The 21,777-nt window shown below is 44.7% G+C and overlaps 1 protein-coding gene across 10 annotated transcripts in view; it reads left to right on the top strand.

The window, feature by feature from the left end:
• Positions 1-21,777, top strand: part of FAT3 (FAT atypical cadherin 3) — a 422,077-nt gene that overhangs the window by 176,947 nt on the left and 223,353 nt on the right. For all 10 annotated transcript variants that reach the window (XM_030042467.2, XM_030042469.2, XM_030042466.2 and 7 more), the window contains exon 3: positions 12,878-13,192. In XM_030042467.2, the coding sequence (XP_029898327.1) occupies positions 12,878-13,192 (315 nt within the window). The remainder of the gene's footprint in view (positions 1-12,877; positions 13,193-21,777) is intronic.

Below are 21,777 nucleotides of genomic sequence, written 5' to 3'. Positions count from 1 at the left end.
CACCCCCGTGTTACATCCTTCCCGGTGCTCAGCCTGGACAGAAACAGCGGACATTGCTCCAGGCTCACCAGTGGTCACAGCCAACAGATGTGCTTCTTCTAATGCCTTGTGCACGTCTCTGCAACAGGCTCTGGGGTTTTTCCCATGCCCTCGTATGTGACAGTGAGAAAATACCAGGAGCTGTTCTTCCATCAGGCGTATTTTCTGCCCTCCGTGGGGATGGCAATGCAGAGGCTGTTGAGACAACAAAACAGTGACCATGGGAGCGGAGCTGGGCAGGCTGGGAGTGCTGTGGCAGCCCAGCACCATCCAGTGAACCCCCTCTCTCCAAGCTCCTCGGAGAAAACAGCTGGACAGTGTTCACAAATGTGTAATGCTTGAAGCCAGAAGAAACCAGATCTTTTGGGTTTGTCCCTTTTATCTCTCTGTCTATTATATATCACTTTCATACCTCTCTACTGAGTGATCTTTCTCTAACTAAAGCATAGCATACATTTGCCACGAAGTGTTTCTTCCCCAACAGTTTGTAGCCCTCATTTGCAGATGTCTAGAGATAGGAGGAAATTATTCTGGGAATTAATCACCCACTTTAGAAAAATAAATAAAAAAAAAAGGGTATCAAGCTGATTGCTAATTTTATTTTTCCTGGCTGCAGTTTCCAATCATTAGATGTTGCTCCACCTTATTTTGTTAGATTAAAGAGCCCTTTACTACTTCCCAATAATATTTCCCCATGAACTTTACACGGATTTTCTAATCAGGTTGGCTCTCCATCTTCTTTTTAATAAGTTTAACAGATTGAAATCCTAAACTCTCTTACTGTAAATCATTGTCTCTGCTCCTCATATTGTTTGTGGAGGTCTTTTTTTGTAAACTTCTCCAATTTTTTGACATGCTTTGTAAAACAGACTCCAGAGTCACGCATGGTACCTCTGAGCAGAGGAAACACGGCTGTGCCATGCAGTGGGGTTAAATGGTACTCTGGTGCTGGCTCTGTGTATTACACTCCCCTCTTCCCTGCGGTGTTCATGTTCAAGTGCAGCGTGGCTATTAAACCCCTTTCAGAAGTACTGTTTCTCTCCTTTTTGACTGCTCCTCTGGGTTTATGTTTGGATAGAGAGAAAGATAAAGGCAGATTTCAGGGTTAATGTTACTGTTTTCATAGGGTTGCCCATTTGCTGTGGGCTGAAAGAAACAGCAGCAAAGGGGGCGGGTGGGGAGATTACTATTTCCATCATAATATATAATAATACTCTATTTCCAGTATAATATATATAACTAAAAGGTGAAAGATGTTTATTGGGTGGAATATTCCCAATAGTCTTTTGTCTGTTCTGGCCAGCCATCCCAGGCCAACATTCCTCAGTGGTGAGATCCATCCGAAGAGCCAGTGCCCGTTTATGTTGTCCTTGAGCCTAGGTAAGGTCAGCATTGCCGTCCTCGGTATGAGGGATCACTCGCTCTCCAGGGCAGCCTCCCCCAGCAACCCGGCTCCTCTGCAGAGCTGCCTCTACTTCCCTCTACCTTCCTCGCCACCGGTACAAAACAGCTGAAGCGGGTCAGCACAGATTTTGTAGAAGGGTTCCCAAAACAATCTCATACTGTAGGCAGTACAAAAGATACAGAGTTCTGTGTAAAGGAAGAGGACCCTGCACAGAAGCCCCTTGCCAGGACTTTTATCGGAATCCTTTTGAGCATTCTTTGCCTTTTTTCTCCATCTCTTCTTCCTGCTTCAGCTTTGCTCCGCTTCTGATCTCGTTTCTAAAATAACCGGGAGCAAACCCTTCTTTTTAAAATAGCTTCCCAGTCCTCCTGGCAGAGGACACATGGGTCAGACTTTGATCTCTTTATTAATCTACTAAAGAGGATGTACGGAAAATCTGGGTTACTCCGGGCATTAGCTAGACCCTTTGAGAAAAAATGCCTCCGTACAAACAGGTTATTATCGAGGTTTAACAGCTTTCATTGTTGGTGCTAGCAATGTGAGGATTTCTGCTGGTACCATCCCCACATTCGGTTTGGTTGGGAAGGCTACAGAGGTGGGCACAAGGCGCCCAAGAGTTTTGTAATCCCGATGGTGCTCAGAAAACAAGTCAGAACTCGTCATTTGCTGTAGCGACAAACAGATACAGAAGGATAAATGCATACAGAGAGGTTATATATTGAAGAGAATTCACAGTTTGTAATTCATGTGCGGCTGGAAACCCAGTAGCCACAAGTCCTTTAAAAAAAGTAAAAAAAAAAATCCATAATGCTTAGTCAATAGAGTGAAATTATACCATCAGCCGTAGTTCTTCTGAGTTGTATTAAGCATGTGTTCTTACAGCCAATCTTCCAGCAAGCCTTTATAAAAGCTTGAGGTATCTGAATTTTGCACACCACCTGCCACAGTCTCAAAAACGCACTTTTTGTTCGTTTTTCTTGGTCCTTTAGCTGAAAAGTTGAGCCTGCGCATGTCCGGTGAATAGCACAAAGTTCATCCCATAAACAGGCATCGTATTTTGCTGTGCCTCTGAGACCGAAGAGGAAGGTGGATCTACCTGGGTTAAAGGGATGCCAGCAGAAGCCCACGTTCATAAAAGTTGAACAATACGGCTCAAGCCATGCGGGCTCGCAGCACATCCCGTTTGTCAGAGCAGCGTCACGGTTTGTCCCGTCATTCTGAAGCGCTTGCAGTGAGTAGGAAATGGTATGTGGCAGCAGTTTAGTCATCGCTGGGGCTTCATGGCCCCTCTCAGCCTGGTTTTACTGCAGGGTTTTATTGCGTTGTTTGGCAGTGATGGAGTGTGTTAAGCTTTGACAGAGATTATTCGTAAATGAGAGGGTTTCTTTATAGTATTTGTGCTTTTGAAGGCAGTTTGGTTCTTCCAGAGTTGTCCATTGTGTATTTTTTGTTTATCTGTGTAAGATTATTTTTATTCTTTTTTTTTTTTCACCCAGGCAAAATATATTAAAGCAAGATGAATATGGATATTTCTTTAAATAAGTAGAGGGATGTGATGGAAGATACAGAAACCATAATAAAGCCTAGTCAGGTGAAAATGTTGGCACATCTTACTTCATTTAATTCATAAATGGAAGAAGATAGAGAATTTATTTGACTAAGCCTCTGGTTCAGTGTCTTGATGATATGTTTGGAAAATTGCTCTGAAATGGATGTGTAAGTGACCTTGAAGATGTCGTATTTAAGCGATAGCTCATTTTGATGTGAAGGTGTAAGCCTTCCCCCCACACCCCAAATAAAGCAAGCAAAGGAAACCAGCAGCATTGAATTTAAGCCATTAGAAGGTAAAGAAGGAAGAATCTTGCCTCAAAACTCAAAATATAAGTGACCTGGAAGGTCAAGCACCTAATCTGAGATGTGCCTCTATTTCAGTGCCATTAAGATGCTGCTTTACCCATAGCTTTGGTGTCTGCTTTGGGACACCCGAAGAGCCTGCGATCAGACCCCTGAGAAAACCCAGTCCCTGTGGTGGATGGCACTGCTAATTCTGCATGCAACATAACCTTTTGAATCACATACTTCATATATATATATGAATATATATATACACACACACTCTATATTTATTGGTATTCATATATACATTATATATTATATATAAATATTCATACATTCATAAATACTAATATATTCATATATATTAATATCAGCAAATATGTAAACATACATATATATGTTCGTATTATTTGATTTGAGGGGGCACTGGCCAGATGTAAACTTGAGTATCACCTTTAGTTAGTTGAACTGCCCCTCTACCTGTAGTAAATGAAGTTAGGGTTGTGTTTCGTAGCCTGAGGCAGGGCTGGCCAGGGTCCATGCTCAAGCAGGACAACATCCCCAGCCTGGTGTCGAGGTCACGCCTGTGTAAGCTGTGCTGATGGGGCTGTACCCGATTTAATGACCTCTGCCAGACCTGCAATTGCACTGTGCATCCAAGTCGCACAAGTATCCCTGACTTTGGCTAGGCTGTTGGCTGGCCCAAGACCTCAGAGGTCAGAGTAAGTTTCCGTAAGTACCTGATCTGGATTTCAGACCAGCTGGCCATCGTTCGCCTAAACCATTGTGTGGTGGTGGTTTCTTCCATGAGCAGAAGCAGTTTACAGCCCCTCTGTACACCCAACACTGTGCACAACAGCAGCGGTGGTCCCTCCTTTGGAAAGAGCTCACACTTGAAATTGCCCCTGAAACACATGGTGGCATGTCGTGTCCAGTAAGAGTTGTAAACCTGTACATTATCTACCTACTTATCTATTACATTTATTAACATGTTGAACGTCCTTGTCATGATCCTGGCTGGTTGTGATATTCATGATATTGTGTGTAATAACACAGTAAAAGGTATATTTGCAGGCTAATCCAGTGTCGGTGGAAATAGCATTGCTGAGGATTAGCTTTCTAATGCTCTTTTACTGCTTTGGGAACTCAGACATAATATTCACTGCAGAAACTGGATTTTGAGGTAACAGTAAATTTGTACATTCAAAACATAAGTAAAAAAGAGAAAATTAAAAGTTAAGCTCTAGACAGGAATGTTACCTGACTTGCATTGTGTGACAAGCATGGTTTATTATATATGTTATATATTTAAACCTAAAAAAAATAATATTAGGATGTTCTAGGTATGTATAGCCTCACAAAGTTAATATTGCTTTTGGACACTTTCCTGGGCATGATCTAGTCTCTATTTAAGTCAATGGGGATATTTCCATTTACTTCAATAGGAGCTGGGTTTGCATTTTAATATGTATTAAAGCCTAGAATATTTGTGCAATAAAATAAAACCGGGAGGCCACCCTTTGCACAATGGGGGGCCTTAAATGAAGGGGCTGAAATAGTGGTTAATCACCAGAGTAAGGAGCCTGATTTTCAAAGCTGCCAGCTGCGAGCAGTGGGGGGGATGAGCGATAGGTCTCCTTCATGCTCCGGTTGAGTTTGTGGCTGATGTGATGCCGCTGTCCATATTCAGAACTGGCACTGGTGATTCATGGCTCAAGAGGACTTAAAAAAGGGGTGAATATAATTTATGGTTTATTCTGATTCCCACTGGCTTCAGTGGCCCCAGTGCTCTGAATCCGTCTGGCATCGGTGCTCAGGTTCACGTCTTCGTTATGCTAAAGCTGTTTAATCCTGTGGTTTATATTTACAGTTTATCCTTAATGGAAGTAACTAAATAAATATCTGCCAAAAGAGGTATGGACTCTGCTTTTATATACACCACAGCCATTCTACGTCAAGGACCTAAATAAAAAAATATATGGGTTAGGCATAATGTTAGCTTTCTTGAAATCATAAATTTTCGTCCTTGATTGGGTGTGAAATTCCTGTCTACAAATCATGCCATTTTGGTTGATTTTACGTTCATTGCTTCGATGAATAATGGGCTTGCAGTATTTTTAAACTAAGCCCATGATAGCTCTCTGCTAAGTGTCCTTCAAAAATCACGTCTTTGCTAAATGCAAGCAATCCGGATTAGCTCTGACATTTGCATTTACGTTCACAAACCTTTCCCTGGCCCCCCTGTGCAACGATGTGTGGGGCAGGATGTGGCTGGAGCTTGGGGGCAGGAGCGGGGGTAGGCGGATGGAAAGCTTTCATCTCAGTGGGGACAGATGAGGTGTGTGTAAACTCTTCGCCTCTGTATTTTAGACCGACAAGTTTTGAAAAAAAAAAAATCATTATTCAACTGTTTTCTTCTAAAGGTGCGTTTATTTATTATTTTTTTTCCTAGCAAGGCAATGCAAGCAAGGACCTTTGGCTGACAGCTCAGTGACAAGCAAGGTGTTGTGTTTACTGCTACGACTGGCGGAGTCTTTGATGAGGGTCATGAATAATTAGTAGCATTTCAGAATCACTGATTTTTCTTTTCTTCCTTTGAATTTGAGGGATGAAACAGAGCCCTGAGTTCCTCTCTGTCAGTAGGCATTCCTGACTCTGCCTCATTCCTGTCATTTTAATTTGGGGACAAACCAGCTTCTGCTTTGTAGCTGTTTTGCACTGAGCCCCTTTGTTTTGAAGCTGGAGGAGGGAGAGGCAGACTTAGGGCTCTGGAAATGCATTTTTGTAGCACTTTGTATGGCAGAAGCTGACGTGGCCCTTGCACATATTGAGGGTGAGTTCGCAGGTGCCCTGGGGGCTGGAGTCAGGAAGGTGCATCCATCACTCTTACTCCTTCAGTCATCTTAAAGATTAAATATTTTTATAGCTACTTTAGCCACTATATCTAGCATTTGTACTAGCAAGGAGCTGGCTTTGGGTGGGAAGGGACATGCCACAGTCTGACAGCTGGGATCATCTGGGGGTGTGCTGCCGTAGTGTCACCTCCATCCCGCGCTGCAGCTTGTGCTGAGGCAGACTCTGCCTTTGCTGCCTCCCACTCCTCCTGCCCTCCTCTGTGGCCACTCCTGGGTCAGGCTTTGGGAATAAGTGGGCTGTTCACTTTATCTGGCCTTTCCTAATTTCCTAGTCTGAGATGCAGATTTGTGCAATTACCTCATATTCCTGAAAAGGGATGAGAAGAACAAGCAACATCTTGTCATTGAGGCTCTTCTCAACTGAATGACTGAGAAGAGCTGATGGTATTAAGCAGGATGTCCCACTGCAAAACCACTGCAGTATTTTGAAAAAGAGAAAATTAAGGGATTTTCTGTAACACTTAACATGTGATAGAAATTTTTGGAAGAGTAGCAGAGACTTCCAAGTCAGTCCTCTTTCTGTCTGTGTAGGAACCTTCCCGCATCTTGTTCATCATTTGCTGAAACTAAGAGTATGACTACTTACACTGGCAGCTTTTATAACACAGACTACCGAGTCGCTCAGCAAAATCACATGCTACACTATTTTTTGCATCTAGGCCAATAACTTGGGTAGGAGAATAGGTTATACTGTCTCGTCCCACTACCAAGATGCCAAATGATGGGAGATTCTGGCCTGTCCCTCGCAAGCAGTTTCTCCTGCCAGATATCCTCCGTGTTGAGTATTTGCACTCTCCTTTTTCTGCCATTGACTCTCAGCCATCAGACCTTGATTTGCTTTTCTCAGCTAGATTAAAGAGCCTCATTACTCTCCTCTGTCTTTTCCTCGCCCAGCTTCTTACAGACCACCAAGTTGTCTTTTAATCTTGCCTTGAAAAAAACTAACCAGAATTGAACTCCTTTCAATGTTTGCTCTATTGAGAGTATTCATGAAGGATGATCTGACTTTTAGGAGGAACGTATGTGCAAAGCAGATATCCATGGCGATGGGCACCTATGTAAACACCCGGGCTGACAGCTCCAGTAAACACTGTGTTGCAGAGCTGTGGCAGGTCCATTCATCACGCGACCTATACACAAAGTACTGTCAAACACGTAAGGTAAACAAACAGAGGGCAAAAAAGAGGTGAGGAAAGAAATAATGCTTTTCTCTAATCTCTTTTTGTTTTAAGAGCCTCTTGGGTTTCTCGTGACTATAGTAAATACATAACTTTGAGATAATTTTTGAGTGGACCGCATCATTTGAAGTGGTCTGCTGAAAGATGTGCAGCAAATTGGTGGGAGAGGCAGGAAGCAAATCCAGTTTGCCCATTCTTTGTCCACTTTAATATCCACTAGCTTCTCACTCCTATTTTTTTTGCCTTTACCCTTCATAATGCAGCATGTCACTGTGTGCCACTTGCGGGAGCCATACAGAAAAAAATTATCCCATTATTTTCCCGGGGAAAGAAGGAAAACAAGCCTTTAAGAGAAACAAGCACACAACCTTTGCATTGCTGGCACATTGCCAAGCCCAAGGGCTGCACTTAATTTACATATAAATGTGCCCAGGATTTTAATCAGAGATTAATGCACTCTGTTGTTATTTTTCACTTATAGTGTCTGTAACGCACGTGGTGCTTGGCGAATCGCATAGGGCAGATGTACTTGGAGGAATGCAGTGGCAAGCGTATCGGTGGCTCCGCTTTTTGGATTGATGGCTGGCTTTATTTCGAAGGCTGCCCTGGGCCTGAGGAAATGCTGGCTTCAGTCCTTCAGGGATACTGCAAAATCTGGCCGAGGGCGACATAAAGAGCTGGCTTACAGACTGCTCGGTTGGATTTCAGCTGCCTCATGTAGAAATGCAGTAGTGCCTCTGTGGTGTAGCGTCTCAGTGGATGGGAACATCTGTTTTTCTGTCTTGTTCAGAAATGCGTCTGCAAAATCTTGGAACTTTTTCTTTTTTAATCACTTTGAGATTTTCAGGATCTCTGCTGGTGTTTCTTCTTACTTCTTGATTTGTTTAGCTCAGGCATCATTACCTTGTTCATGTTTCTTTTCTAATTAGCAGGCAGCTGGGAAGAGTGCACCACAAAAGCTGTCAAAGAAAAGCCTCTCCTCCCCTCTTCTCTGCTGGCCCTGAGAACAAAGTTTTGTCTTTCTTTAGTATCTGTTAATATCTATAAGCTTTGAAGTAAGTGAGGTCTTTTCTGAATTTGTTGTGCTCTTATCCAGGGATATTCTTGGCCTTTCCCATACTTTCAGTCATCTAAAGTGAGTGAGAGCCTACCTATGAACTGCCCCAGGAAATATTTTGCAACTCCTGATGCCAGCTCTATCAGCCTTTTTGCTTTCCTGCCATAGTGACGAAGAAGCAGTGCTGATAGTCAAGTGTCATCATTAGTCTTCAGAGTTAACACCTCATATGAAGATGACGTTTGACATCCATCTGGAAGGTGTCACCCATACCTACGTAGAGACTGATTAAGTATTTGGGCAGCATGTGTATTCTTGTGGGTGCTAACTTTAGACCCATATTTGGATAGACAGCAAGGAGGCACTTTGTGCAGGAAATTCAAAAGTGTGGTAGAAAGCGTTCCCAGGGCGACGGGAGGGTTTCCACATGGAAAACCTGAAAGTGAACAAAGACCTTCTTCTTATTTATCAAGCTGCTGTGTGGTGGTGACAGGTGAAATGACAAGACATATTGAGCAAAAGGAATTAATTTATAACTGGGACCTTTTAATAAATCAAAAGTAAAAAGAAGAACCAGCGTAGCAGACCCGTTGGCAGTTGCTAACACTTGTTCAATGATCCTTTCCCTCTGAAATACAGAAATGGAAAGTAACTGTTGCCAGGAGTAATAAAATGAAAGAATGACTCAGAAGATAGATTTATTATCAGCTCAGTATTGGTGAAATTCAGCTTCATAAACAGAGGTTAATCTGCTAAAACCTTCTGTGCTCTCACTGGGGGAAAACCTTACTTATTTCAAATTTTGTTTAAAGAACCAAAATAATTCTTCTTGTCTTCTGAATAAATCTACATCTCTAGGGGTGCTAATGTTCATCATTTTTTGCCTCATCCTTGCCCACATGGATTTTATTTTATTTTATTTATTTATTTCCACAGGTTGTCATTTATTATGGGCTCTTCTCATCCCTGCAATGTAATTTCTCTTCTGGACTTCTAGGCATTTTCATCACAGTTCACTACATATTTCACCCATGTTTCTACAGAAAGTCATTATGTAGCACAAGCTGCTGCTGACAAGAATATTTAGAATACACTCTGCCTTTGTCCTCCAGTGCTATGTTTCTCACCTTTGTTGGGTGAATAATATATCTGAGCGAGAAGGACATGGATCTGACGTTACTGGAAAAAGACCTAAGCCCATACACGGCTAGAATTGGTACTGCTCCTTTCCCCTTCCTCACTATATGCTTGATCAAATTGTAGGAAAATACTTGTCAGTTAAAACTAGCATTAAAAAACATAATAAAAAAATCTCAAACTTGAAAAAATTACTTAGAAAATTTTTAAAAAAGGATGTATCCTGTAAGCAAGTACATCAGGCATCTCTGTAACTGTATGGTGAGTTCTGTGCTGCCTCCTGCCCAGAGCAGAGTTGGATGGGGGATGTCGGGAGCCATCCCTTCTCGCTCGGTGGCCTTCTCTGTCTTACGCCTGCGGTGCTGGTCGCTTAGGACAGAAGTTCCATCATTCGCCTCTTGCTGCTACCCCTCATAAAAGCAATTTAGTAAGTTTGCCAGTAAACTTCAGTATAGGATGTGTTCTGCTGTGAAATCTCTGGGGAGGTTGGCACCAAGGCCGTTCATAGTGTTAGACATCAGAAGCTCTATCATGCCATCGAATCCATCCCTTCCGCGGATGTCTCAGGAGCACAGGGCCATCATTTTCATGGCTGCTCTTCAAGAAATGGAATAGACTTACCAGTTAACTTTTAAACCAAAGGTCTTGTCTGAATCCAGTGTCATAAAGGGATTAATTGCTGGTATAATTTAAAAAGCCAGATTTGATGCATAACTTGTAAGACTGAGGCTGAGGAATAATGCAGATAAATTACTTCTGAACTTCACATACTTCATTAAGAAGGATTGCTGGTAGGACTGGTGAGGAGGATCCCTTCTTGGCAGCCCGTGCTCTGCAGAGTGGCTGAGCCCAGAGCCTGCACCTTCCTTAGCAGTGCCCAAAACCTGCCAGAAACACCTCTCTGCCTATTCCAGTGTCTTCAAAGCTTTTCTAAGACTTCAGGCTGTCATAGGAACCTTCAGTGCAGTCTGATACTTAAAAAAAGCCAAAAAGACACGCACATCCATTATTGGTGCTGGTCTTAGAACACCTCTTTCCTCAGTGATTAACTGATAATGCTGTCCTAAGTAGCATTGAGCACATCTGACACTAAATTTAGGTTTCTCTTGTTCCTTCTTCCCCTGCAACTTCTCCACCAGTTTCCATCTACTAATAACATGACTTGATGGTCTGCTGTTTTGGGTTTGTGTGGCGGGGTTTTGGTAGCGGGGCAGGGGCCGCAGGGCCGGCTCCGTGAGAAGCTGCTGGAAGCTTCCCCGGCTCCAGCCGGACCCGCCACTGGCCCAGGCCGAGCCCGTCAGTGCCGGCGGTAGTGCCTCTGGGAGAGCGGAGTGAAGAGGGGAACCTGCAGCGAGTCGGGGATCGGGATGGGAGAGGAACCCCTCTGCGGGTACCGAGGGCGGTGAGGAAGGAGGGGAGGAGGAGCGGGGCAGGAGGGGATGCCCCCGCGGCCCGTGGGGAGACCAGACGGCAGGCTGTCCCCCCCCCAGCCCACGGAGGGGAGCGGGGGAGCAGAGGCCCGCCTGCAGCCTGGGGAGAGAGGAGCCCACGCCGGAGCAGGGGGATGGATGCTCCCCAGGATGGCCGGGACTCCATGGGGAAGCCCGCGCTGGAGCAGGCTGTGCCTGAAGGACTGCAGCCCGTGGGAAAGACTTGCATTAGAGAAGTTCGTGAAGGACTGTCTCCAGTGGGAGGGACCCCACGTTGGAGCAGGGGATGAGTGAGGAGTCCTCCTCCCCCTGAGGAGGAAGGAGCAGCAGAGACAACATGTGAGGAACTGACCCCAACCCCCATTCCCCATCCCCCTGCACTGCTGAGGGGAGGAGGTAGAGAGAACTGGGAGTGGAGTTGAGCTGGGAAGAAGGGAGGAGTGGGGGGAAGGTGTTCTAAGGTTTGGTTTTACTTCCTAATATCCTTGTTTTGTTTTGATTTGTAGTAAATTAAATTGATTTTGTTACTTCCCCACGTTGAGCGTGTCTTTTGCCCGTGATCATAGGTGGTGAGTGATCCCTCCCTGTCCTTGTCTGAACCCACGAGCCTGCCTTTATATTTTCTCCTCATCCCATCAGGACATGTGGGGGGAGGAGTGAGCGAGCAGCTTTGTGGTGCTTTGTTACTGGCTGGGCTTAAACCACAACATCTGCAAACTGTCCTCTTTAGTATATCTCAAGCTTGAGATCCACTGTATTAATTTGTAACCCAAGATGTAACAATGCTGTATTACAGGAGGAAAATGTTCTTGGTATATGCGTCACAGAAGTGGTGGGAAAGGGCATTTGCTTATTTTGATGCTGGTGTGGTTGTGTGTGTGGTATTGGTGTATTTGTTACTCTGTGCTTTTGTGTTCAGTGCTCAAGTCAGTGAAGGTTTGGATTACGCAAATGCGAGCAGGTCTTCCAGTGCTCGGAGGTGTTTCTGTTTTACGGGCCCTATATATGTTTTTACCTGTTGTCGTCATAGTTCTGGTGTTCATTTCAGGAGCAGGATGGATTTCTAAATCACTTAAGGCAGAAATGAGGTTGATGGAAGTCCTTCATGGCAGGGACCATGCGGGAGTGGGGGTGGTACTTCAATGCAGTGGTGGGTGCCGTGCCTCTCTGCAGCTCTTTTATATAGAAACACGCTTTCTCTCATGGTTTCTTAGGACCAGGTAGGAAACCAGCTGATGTTAAACCAGTAGGTAGAGTGGCCAAACCCTTCCTTTCTCCGTGATGAAAGAGGACATACAGGTTGTCTAAGAGCTTCTGCTATGTGAGCTTTTGATTGCTTGTTATCCAGGATTTTGGTGTAGTGCTATAAGTGATCTCATTATTAAATTTACCATCTATTTTCTGAACTTGATTGGATTTATTTTAAACTGCCACCTAGGTTTTCTTCTTTAGCAAGGGCACTGGCAGGAGTTTGAAAAGAGAAGCCAGTTTGTGCAATTCATTGTCAATGGTGATATCCCTGTCTACCAACGTTTATACAAGTTCGCATCACCAGCAGAAAATGATGGTGTCTCTTCTGTTTCTCTGCCAGCTGCAGTCCCAGCAAAAAATTGGCTATGACATTAGGACACTTACAAAAATCCATCTTTTTTACATCCCACACGAATTTCTTGGGACAAAGGATTGAGGTGTTGAGCAGGGTTCAGGGAACAATGCCCGAGTGCAAGTTCCTGTTTTCATTTTATGCACAACTTTAATTTTTCTAAGGGTGGAGCATTTGTTATATGCTGAACACATTTCTGTAGTACAGCCAGATCAAAATAGATGTGATGTTTCATTGATTCTATTCCTGAGATCCTCTGCTTGCTGTTTTTCTGCAGGAGTTATCTACACAGCAGATATTCTTGACCGGGAGACGACCAAATCCTACTGGTTGACAGTGTATGCGACTGATCATGGTGTCGTCCCACTCTACACTACCATCGAAGTCTACATTGAAGTGGAGGATGTAAATGACAATGCCCCCCTCACCTCTGAACCTATCTATTACCCAGCTGTCATGGAAAACTCCCCGAAGGATGTATCTGTCATTCAGATCCAAGCCCAGGACCCTGACTCCAGCACTAGTGAAAAACTGACTTACCGGATTACAAGTGGAAATCCCCAGAACTTCTTTGTAATCAATCCCAAAACAGGTAACGAAATCCTGCTGCCTTATAGTGGTGGGAATACACAATTTAAATATTTATCAGCTTTCTCCCCTTCAGGATCCGCTGGTGTTGCATTGCTTTCCAAACCTCTGTTTTCTGGTTAGTTATGTGTCTAAAGCATCTTGTATGTGTCTAAAGCATCCTCTTTTGCATTGGTACATGAACGCACTGGCGGATGACGTGCTGCAGATGTGCTGCTGCAGCAATTGCTCTTCTGTAGGTCACCAAATAGCTTCTGGCTGTTGCCTCTTCCCTGTGCCTATAGGGATGAGACTTTGCTACACTGAGTCTGCAGAGCAATGCTAGGAAGCAGATTCAAGCTGTTGCAATTTATAGAGCGGCATCTTGTCCTTTGTAAGCCGGCGTGTCACCGCTGAAGCGAGTGTCATGACAGTTGTCCAGCACATGCAGTTAGGCTCCACAGTACAGTAGCTGGATGTAATTCTACAGCTTGTTTTATACAAAAAGACAGTTTAGATAATCTAAAAGTCCCTCTGGCCTTTAAAAAAAAACCAAGTTGATGTGTTTGCATTGATTTGTAACAGCTGGGGATGTAGCCTGTGGGTGCAGTGTCGCAGATATGGTTTTAAGTTAAAGTGCTGCCGTTATCTGGCCTGGCCCCGCTGCGGCAGAGCATTGCGCCCGTGCAGACCGGCTCTGCGCATCTCTATGCCCTCGGTGTCTTTGATGAACCAGGCATCCCCGGTGCCTGGTTGATGAAGAAATTGCCCCAGGAGACATAGCCCGAGGTTGTGGATGCTCTGCTGGGTGCCTGCCTGTGCTTGGCCGCAGGTGGTCCTCGCTCCAGCATGTACCTGGCCATCCCTTGCTCTTTATTTGGCTGGTGGGGACCCTCCAGCATGGTCCGGAGCTAGATAGTTGAGGGGCTCTTTTGCAGCAATAGGCTACTTTGATAAAGTAGTTCAGAGGATTCACACAGCTCTCATGCTGGTTGTAATGCTTGTTTTGTTCTGGGCTTTTGATTTTTAAAAAAAAAAAAGTTTATTTATGTCTGCTGCAAATTTGTAAACAGCTAGAAAACCAGAAGGAATAGACCTGAGAGGGAACATCTTTAATTTGGTCTAGGAAAATGACATTCACTAAATAGGTTTTCAACATTTGGCTGGGCAATCCTATTGCAATGTGTAGCATAAGAAGAGGTCAGGATCTTTTCAGGCATAAGCCCAGGTGAAGAATCATGAAGCATGTATAATCACTGTGTTCAATCTGCCGAGCCCTAAGGCACACATCTCACTTATTTTTAACACTTGAAATGGTCGAAGATGGCTCTTCCATCTGCATCCCTTCTCCCCCTCCCCACCCCTTAAATCCCATCTGGGCAAAGTAGCAGAGTTAGGACTCCGCAGTGTTTAATGCTTGTGCTTCCCTCCCGTCGGGTCCTCCCGCAGAGCAAGCTGCTTGGCACAGCTCCGCTTATCCACACGGCTTATCCGCACGGGTGAGGCCGTGCCGAGGACCGGAGCCGGGCGCGCTGCAGTTCCGCAGCACCCTAGCCTGGCAGCACGCCGCGTGGGGCGGCTCTTCGTCCTGCGGGAGCTGTGGGCAGGGATACTTTTCCCTTACAAGGAGATCTTCCTTCTCACGGCTAACACCGGAGATGGTTCGTCTTCATTTTGCACTGAGGAAATTGCTGTCTGAGAAATTCAAGGCTTCAGGATGAGTAACGTTGCTGCTTGGGCAACCCCCCGAAGGTCCCCCGTTGCGTTCGGTTAGCATCCTGGCTGTTGGCTGCCTGGGGATTTGTCATGGAGGGGATAAACCGTCCCCTTCAATCCACCTCGATGCCAAGCGCAGAGCAGTGAGAGCCGGGCAAGGCATCCTCTTTTAGTTTGTTTTTGCCTTTGAAAATGATGGGGCTGATAGAGTGTGTGTGCACAGAGGTGCCTTGTCGCGAAAGGGAAGTTTGTCATTTTGAACACAAGGACTTTGTTCTCTGTTGGAAAGAAATTATCAACGTGCGGTGAGCTCTGCCTGCCTGGCCTCGACATCAGGAGGCTTTCTCCCAACGGGATGCTGATGTCTGAGGAATAAAAGCATAATGGATTTTCCTAGAGAGTGCCCCTGGAGGTCTCTGACCAGGCTTCTTTCAGCCATCTCCGTGCAGTGCACTAGTTTCTCTAAACCAGCGTTTTACACGCTGGTTGTTTTATACAGGTGACTTCTGCACATGCAAAAGAGGTTTGTAGCATGCTGGCCCTGTATGCTTGCTGGGATTCAGCACAGCATTAACTCACGTAGCGGTTTGCACAGCAACCCTAAATGTGGCAGCGTGCTGTATAATCAAGACGAAAAGGTTTAGTGTGAACCCAAATATGCGGCGATTGCCACGTACGTGGGTTGAGCGAGCGTGTTCCGGCCGTTGGGGGAGAGCAGTCATTTGTGAGAAAGGGGATCTTTTATTTTTTGTGTCACTTTGGAAGTTTAAACAGTGCCAACAAACTGACATCTTGTTCCTGTGACTAACCAGATGCTAAGAGGCAACACGAAGGCAGCATCCCACGTTTTTACATCTCTTTCATGGGAAGTGGCAGAAATTGGCCTCAACTGGAGATGGGGAGTCGGCTGGAGCGTACGGATGCTCTTAGGGTACTAAGAAGTTTCTCCAATCCCCAACTGATAGGGCTTTGCTAAAGTGCTCAGGGTTAAACCTCTCACTGTGTTTGCAGCCAGAAATGAGTATCCCTAAGCCCAGATTATTTAGAGGCTCAGGAAAACAGGTAAGAGAGAGGAGTTTGGCTTTCTCCACTGCAGAGGAGCATGGATCATGGTTCACAGATCACTTCCTTAGATCACCTGGCTATATTGCAGCAAGATATCTCCCACTATTGCTGGAGAATAAGGCATTACTAACCTTGGCCTCCTGTGCCCTCTTATTTTTAGGACTTGGTGCTTTGTACCAACAAAGTTGGGTTTATTACAAAGTGCAGAGAGTGCACAGGGCATGTCATAGCTTATGGTGTGTGTCTGGTGGGTGGGTGGGTGGTGTTTCAGACATTTTTGCCTTGACTCCAGAAAATGCGGTTATCTGCAGCCTGGGTGAAGTGGGTAACCCCATCTTCTTTTTGGATGGTCCTTGCCATCACAAAGAGGAATGCCCTGGGTGTTGCTGCACCCTGCTCACGGCATGTTCCCCGCCGCCTTTGCACAGTCTCATGCTCCTCAGTGATCGTCGGAGCTCAGCAATGACTGTGTTTGCCTTCCTCTGGAGCTCACTTTCAGACGCTTTATAGCTCGTGCAGGTCATGCAGATTTCTGGAGGCACACGTACCGCTGCATATGTTGCCATCTGATCAAGGGCACCAAGCGGGGACATAGGGAGTCCAGGTTTTATTCCCGGTTCACATACAGGACAATAACTGCAGCCAAATCTTACAATCTTAATTTATTATCTGGATAGTGGAAGGAACGATACTCCTTGTATGCTGTGACTAGGTAGAAGAAACCTTTTAGTAGACAACCTGTCACTTCCTACATTTTTATAGACTGGCACAGCTCTGGGTGGCTATTTTAGGTACTGTCAAACTACAAATACATCACATGCATTTGGGTCTGTTTGAAGGCAGTCTTCAGACCTTTCAGGATTATCACCTGCAATTTGCTCTATAGATTTCAGAGAGAGGAAGAGTTGCTCCTGCAGGAGCCAAGGGCTGCTAAGAAGCTGCTGAGAGCAAGATTTTGGCACTGAAGTCACCCTGGGCAACCCATGCTCTCGCCGGGGGCTGGCTCTGCTGCGGCAGCACAAGTGCCCGTGGGCGGCGGGGGTTCTGCGGGTTCTGCGGGTTTAGGGTTTATATGGGTGCTCCAGGGGAGGAGGAGGGGAACGTGAGCGCAGCTGGATGGGTATGCAATGGCAGTGTGAGCAACCTCCCGTGAAGGTCTTTGTTTTCTCACCTGGATTATTTTTTCTAATGTACAGCCGAGCATCAGCCTGTACCTCAGCATGCACTTCTATCTCATGAGCTGATATTCATATGTACAAGCACTAAGTGAATAATGTAGCCCATGAGTAGTGTGAAACCATAAATCATCGGTGCTTGAGAACAAGGCAGCCTTGTTCTGCAAACTGGCGGAGACTGCTGCCTAAGTTTAGCAGGTCCAAGAGAGCAAATCAGGATTTTTCTTTATAGTGGGCAAGAGGTATTGCAAGGCACAGTTTTGTGAGGGGGGTAGGTAACTTGTTTTTCAAATAGCTGAAGCGACTCACGAGGTTACGTGACCGCAGGGAAAGGCATCCCCTGCGCAGGGTTGCCCAGCCACGTCATGCTCCCAGCAGCAGTGGAAGTGTTCCCAGTGCTTGGCACCTCCAGCAGCCGCGGGTCAGCCTAAACCCTGGTGTGGCTGCTGGGGGAGCCAGGAGTTTCCCTCTTAGCCTGACTTTTATGCTGGGGAGGGTTCAGGCTCGCTTTGGTGAAGCACAGGGTCACAGGACTTTGCTCCTTGGCGGGTGGTGTGAGATGGGGCTGAGAAGGAGGAAGAGGAGGAGGACAGAGCTGCTGGTGGGGTGGCTGGGCTGGCTGGCTCCCAGCCGAGCCCATGGAAGTGCCATGGCCTCCCCAAGCTGAGTGAGTTATTTTGGGGTGAGAGGCATGTGGAAGAAGGTAAATAAAACAGATAATGGAGTTAATTAAAAGAAATTGATTGATTAGGGTCATAAATTCTTATTTTTATTTCATGTATATGGGTGTTAATTTCACAGCACAGCACAGGGGTAATTTACTGCATTGATTTATTACTTTTCTGTGCTCCGAAGAAAACAATGAATTTTAATTCAAACCATTACATTATTTTGTTCAGTGTTGCACATATACTGGACAAACCCAATAAGCTTCTCTTCAGTCTTATGTAGATTAGATTAAGAGATATTTTAACTAACATGCCAACAGACCAAATTTCACTCTTTCGCACATTGATGTTAATGAATTTACTCTAAAATTATGCCGGTGTGTCTGAAAAATTCGGTTACACCTTGCTTAGTCTCTTGCTGGCACTGTTTAAACAGAGGCAGGCCCCTGGCACTCCCAAAATAGTATTTGCTGCAGTATTTAAGGCAAGATCCACTGGTAGGTTTAGAAATAGTATATGTAGGTCAGTACATCTTTCCAGAGCAGTGATTCTGCTTCTGTCACATCTACATCTAGATTTGGAAAGAGACTGGATATTTTCATGCTGAAGAAGTATTAATATTTATATAAGCTAATATGGGGTTAGTGAGTGTCAGAATTGAGTTGATATGAATGCTACTCTTCTCAGTAGGCTGGGCTTTGCTTTCTTGTGCACTCAGTAAGCCAGCCAGCATAGGATCCTGCTGGGGCTGAATGCCACATTTGCCCTGCCATATTAAAACAGTGCTTCACCCTCCTGCCGTACATCCTGATTTTTCTGGATGCTTTTGTCTGGTTTGTCCCAAGAAAGCCCCACACATGTTCTTTGCTCTCACAGACTGAGCCAAATCCAGTGCTCTGCTGCTGCACTGTGTCCTGAAGGTTGCCAGCAGTATAGCTGCTGGCTACCCAGTGCTTCTTTTCAACCCAGAAATAAAGGTATGCCAGAGAGCAGAGAGAAAGAATAGTGGTTTATATATTCAGGAGAGCACTCCTGGGATTCTGCGAGAAATTCTTGTTCTCCAAGGCCCATGTTTGTCATGTGGTTTGTTTTTTTTTTTTTTTTCCAGCAGAAGAACGAAGATTGTTAAATGCTCCAGAATTTTTCAATTCTGCTGGGATTTTGCAGTAGATACCATCTCAAGGGGACACAGCTTGCTCTGGGAGGCAAATTTCAGTGATCTTAATAATCCAGTTATTAACATTCCTGCTGTACTGTAGGTGATGCAAAAGGCAATACGGACAACAAATGGAAGTGGAGGCAACTTAGTCCCCACTACAGCCTTGTGCATCTTTCAGGTTTAAACCCAAGTTGCATTGGGTGAGGAGAAAGACTAACATACATTGATTCTGTAAAGCAAGGGACATTTAAAACCTTCCACCATGTAATAATTAAAGGTAAATGCCAGACCATTTGGAAAGATTAAACAAAATACTTTTTGATGATATTTCTAAGGGACTTTGGATCAACAATATCAAGCTAAGCTTAGTACTGCCTCAGTCCGTTTGTCACTCTGGGAAGGGGCATTTCATGCTACATTTAAAAAAAATAAAATTCTGTTCTTCAAGAATGGGCAGCTTTCTATGTTCATTGACCCCTGATTCTCCCAGCTCCCACCCCGTCATGGAGGGTCGGCTGCATTACTGGGGGACCTGCCTGACATCGCAGTTGATGCTATGCACGCTGCTAAACTCTTAATAAACTTCCTCTGAAATAAGATCTTTGACGTTTTGTAAATGAAGGCCTTTAGCCTTTTTGTCGTTTGGATTGTGTAGTCTAACGTGCCACCTCCCTCCAGAGTGCGTTTTAGCTGCTATAGTGATCGAATTGGGAAATGCATGTGTTGAATTTTGAGGGTGTTGCAGATCACCTCCCTCCCACCGGAGGCTCCTTCTGCAGGGTGCCTGGTGGCACCTCCTGCACAGGCGTTGGCTGTGGAGTCCAGTTTGGCCGCTCTGTGCGCGATGGAAACTGGCTGTTCACGCCATGCTCGCTGCCATTCATCCTGTAAGTGTCCCTGCAGTTCGGCTGACCTCTCCAAGACCATAGAAGACCTTGCAGAGGAGGAAACCATTGATTGTAGGTCTCGTCAATCAATCAAATGGGAACTTGAGGAATTGGTTTCCCTTCCTTCTGTGGTCTCTAACACTGTTTGTACAAATGCTGAGTTTTGCAACAGTTGCGGATTCCAGCCCAATATATCCATCACTGATCTGTACCTATCCATAACTAAAACAGATTTTTACAATGTAATTCCTTTAGCACATTAGCTGGCTTCCGCCTTCTGTAATTTATGTTGTATCAACACATGCTAAATGATCTACTCTTTTCTTTCACTTTTCAATATTATTTAAAAGCATGGCTCTTAATGACTTCTTTATAATATCCTCACTGTTAAAAATTGAGCTTCTGAGCACTTTAAAAGCTTTAATTTCTGCTTTGGGATGGCTTATTCTTTACTAGACATCATATTTCCAATGTTTTGAGCCCAGGGTTAGCAGTTAGCAAATCAAAGGACCATGGATGTTGGAGTTACATGCTTAATCACAGTGGGACCTATAAGCCTGCTAGGCGCTGTACAGCATGCTAGACAAAGTTCCTGCCTCAAGGAACTTGTCATAATAACAATAATAATAGTAATAATTAAGAAAAAAGAGAAGAAAAAAAAAAAACAAACAGGGAGGGAAGGATGTAAATCAAGTCCATCCTGCTTGCCAGTGCATGTTTATTCCCTGGCGTAAATGTTCAATTAACTCCTGAGCTGCAGCCCAGCTGTGACATGAACTGTTCTTTTGACTTTGAGTGAGTCACCTAACCTCACTGTTTTTCTTTTTCTGTGTAAGTGGAAATATTTTCTTACCTCATGTGATTGTCCTGGAAATTAATTCACAGTAGACAGTTTGCAGATCAAATAGGCTGTGGAAATACAAGCTATTGATTTTTCAGGCATCTCGGCATTAATAGACATCCACACGCAGTCATGTATTCATAGGCATATAAAAAGAAAGAGGAGCATCACTTCTGAAATTGTAGGATGAAGGGGAATATAAAACTTTTTTAGATTAAGTATGTCTAGTGCCAGACCACTGATTCCTCTGAAAATGAGAAAATTTGAGCTCAGTCAGCCCATCTCTTCCCTCCTCACTGGCAGCTATTCCCTCCTTACTCTGTATGTGTTATCTGTGGAGGGGATAAAGGTGTGAGCTGTGTCACCTTAGTTGAGGCTACAGTAATGCTGCTATTAATAAAATAATAAATCCAGCTTTATCATCTCTCCTGAACAGACCTGATTTCTGCTAGCAGTGGGTTTTGATTCATGAAGCACTGAATACAGTTGAGATTGCTGGATGTCTCCAGTATCAAGTGCCTCTTTTAAAATGGCATTAGAAGATACAATACTGCTCATAAATGCCATTTCTTTGTAATCAGCAGATTTAAACATGGCTTATAGAAATTTTAACCTTTCTTTACATCTCCATGATGACCTTTGTAGTCCTCTTTCACAGTAAGAAGCTTCAGGAGCATCCCCATTGCCTTGACTGGACCATTGTGTCTTCACTTATTCAATGCAACATCAGGTTTTAACCTGAACTCCCCGTTTGCTTCAGTAGAGACTTAAGTCTGAAGGGCAACAGCGCAGCGAGGGCCAGTGAGTCAGTATCTGCTGATGGAGAAGGTTACTGCCTGATAACCAAAAAGCTCCCTCCTGTCCTGCCCCAGCACCCATTCTGGAACAGCAAGGATTTTGCTGTTAATCCCATAAATTTACATTGTTGTACATTACAGCAATCATTTCATATTTTCAAAAACATCAGCAGAGCAGATCTTCTGTCCTATTCAGAACTAACATTGGCTATCAGCTTAGCTGTGAAACTAATTTTTCTACCTTGTCTGTCAGTCCTGTTTCTCTATTCATAAATTTCCAGAAGCCATGACTAGTCAGAACT

The sequence above is a fragment of the Aquila chrysaetos genome, chromosome 19, assembly GCF_900496995.4.
Source record: "Aquila chrysaetos chrysaetos chromosome 19, bAquChr1.4, whole genome shotgun sequence".
NCBI classification, from domain to species: domain Eukaryota; kingdom Metazoa; phylum Chordata; class Aves; order Accipitriformes; family Accipitridae; genus Aquila; species Aquila chrysaetos.
This window is presented reverse-complemented; position numbering and strand designations above follow the sequence as displayed.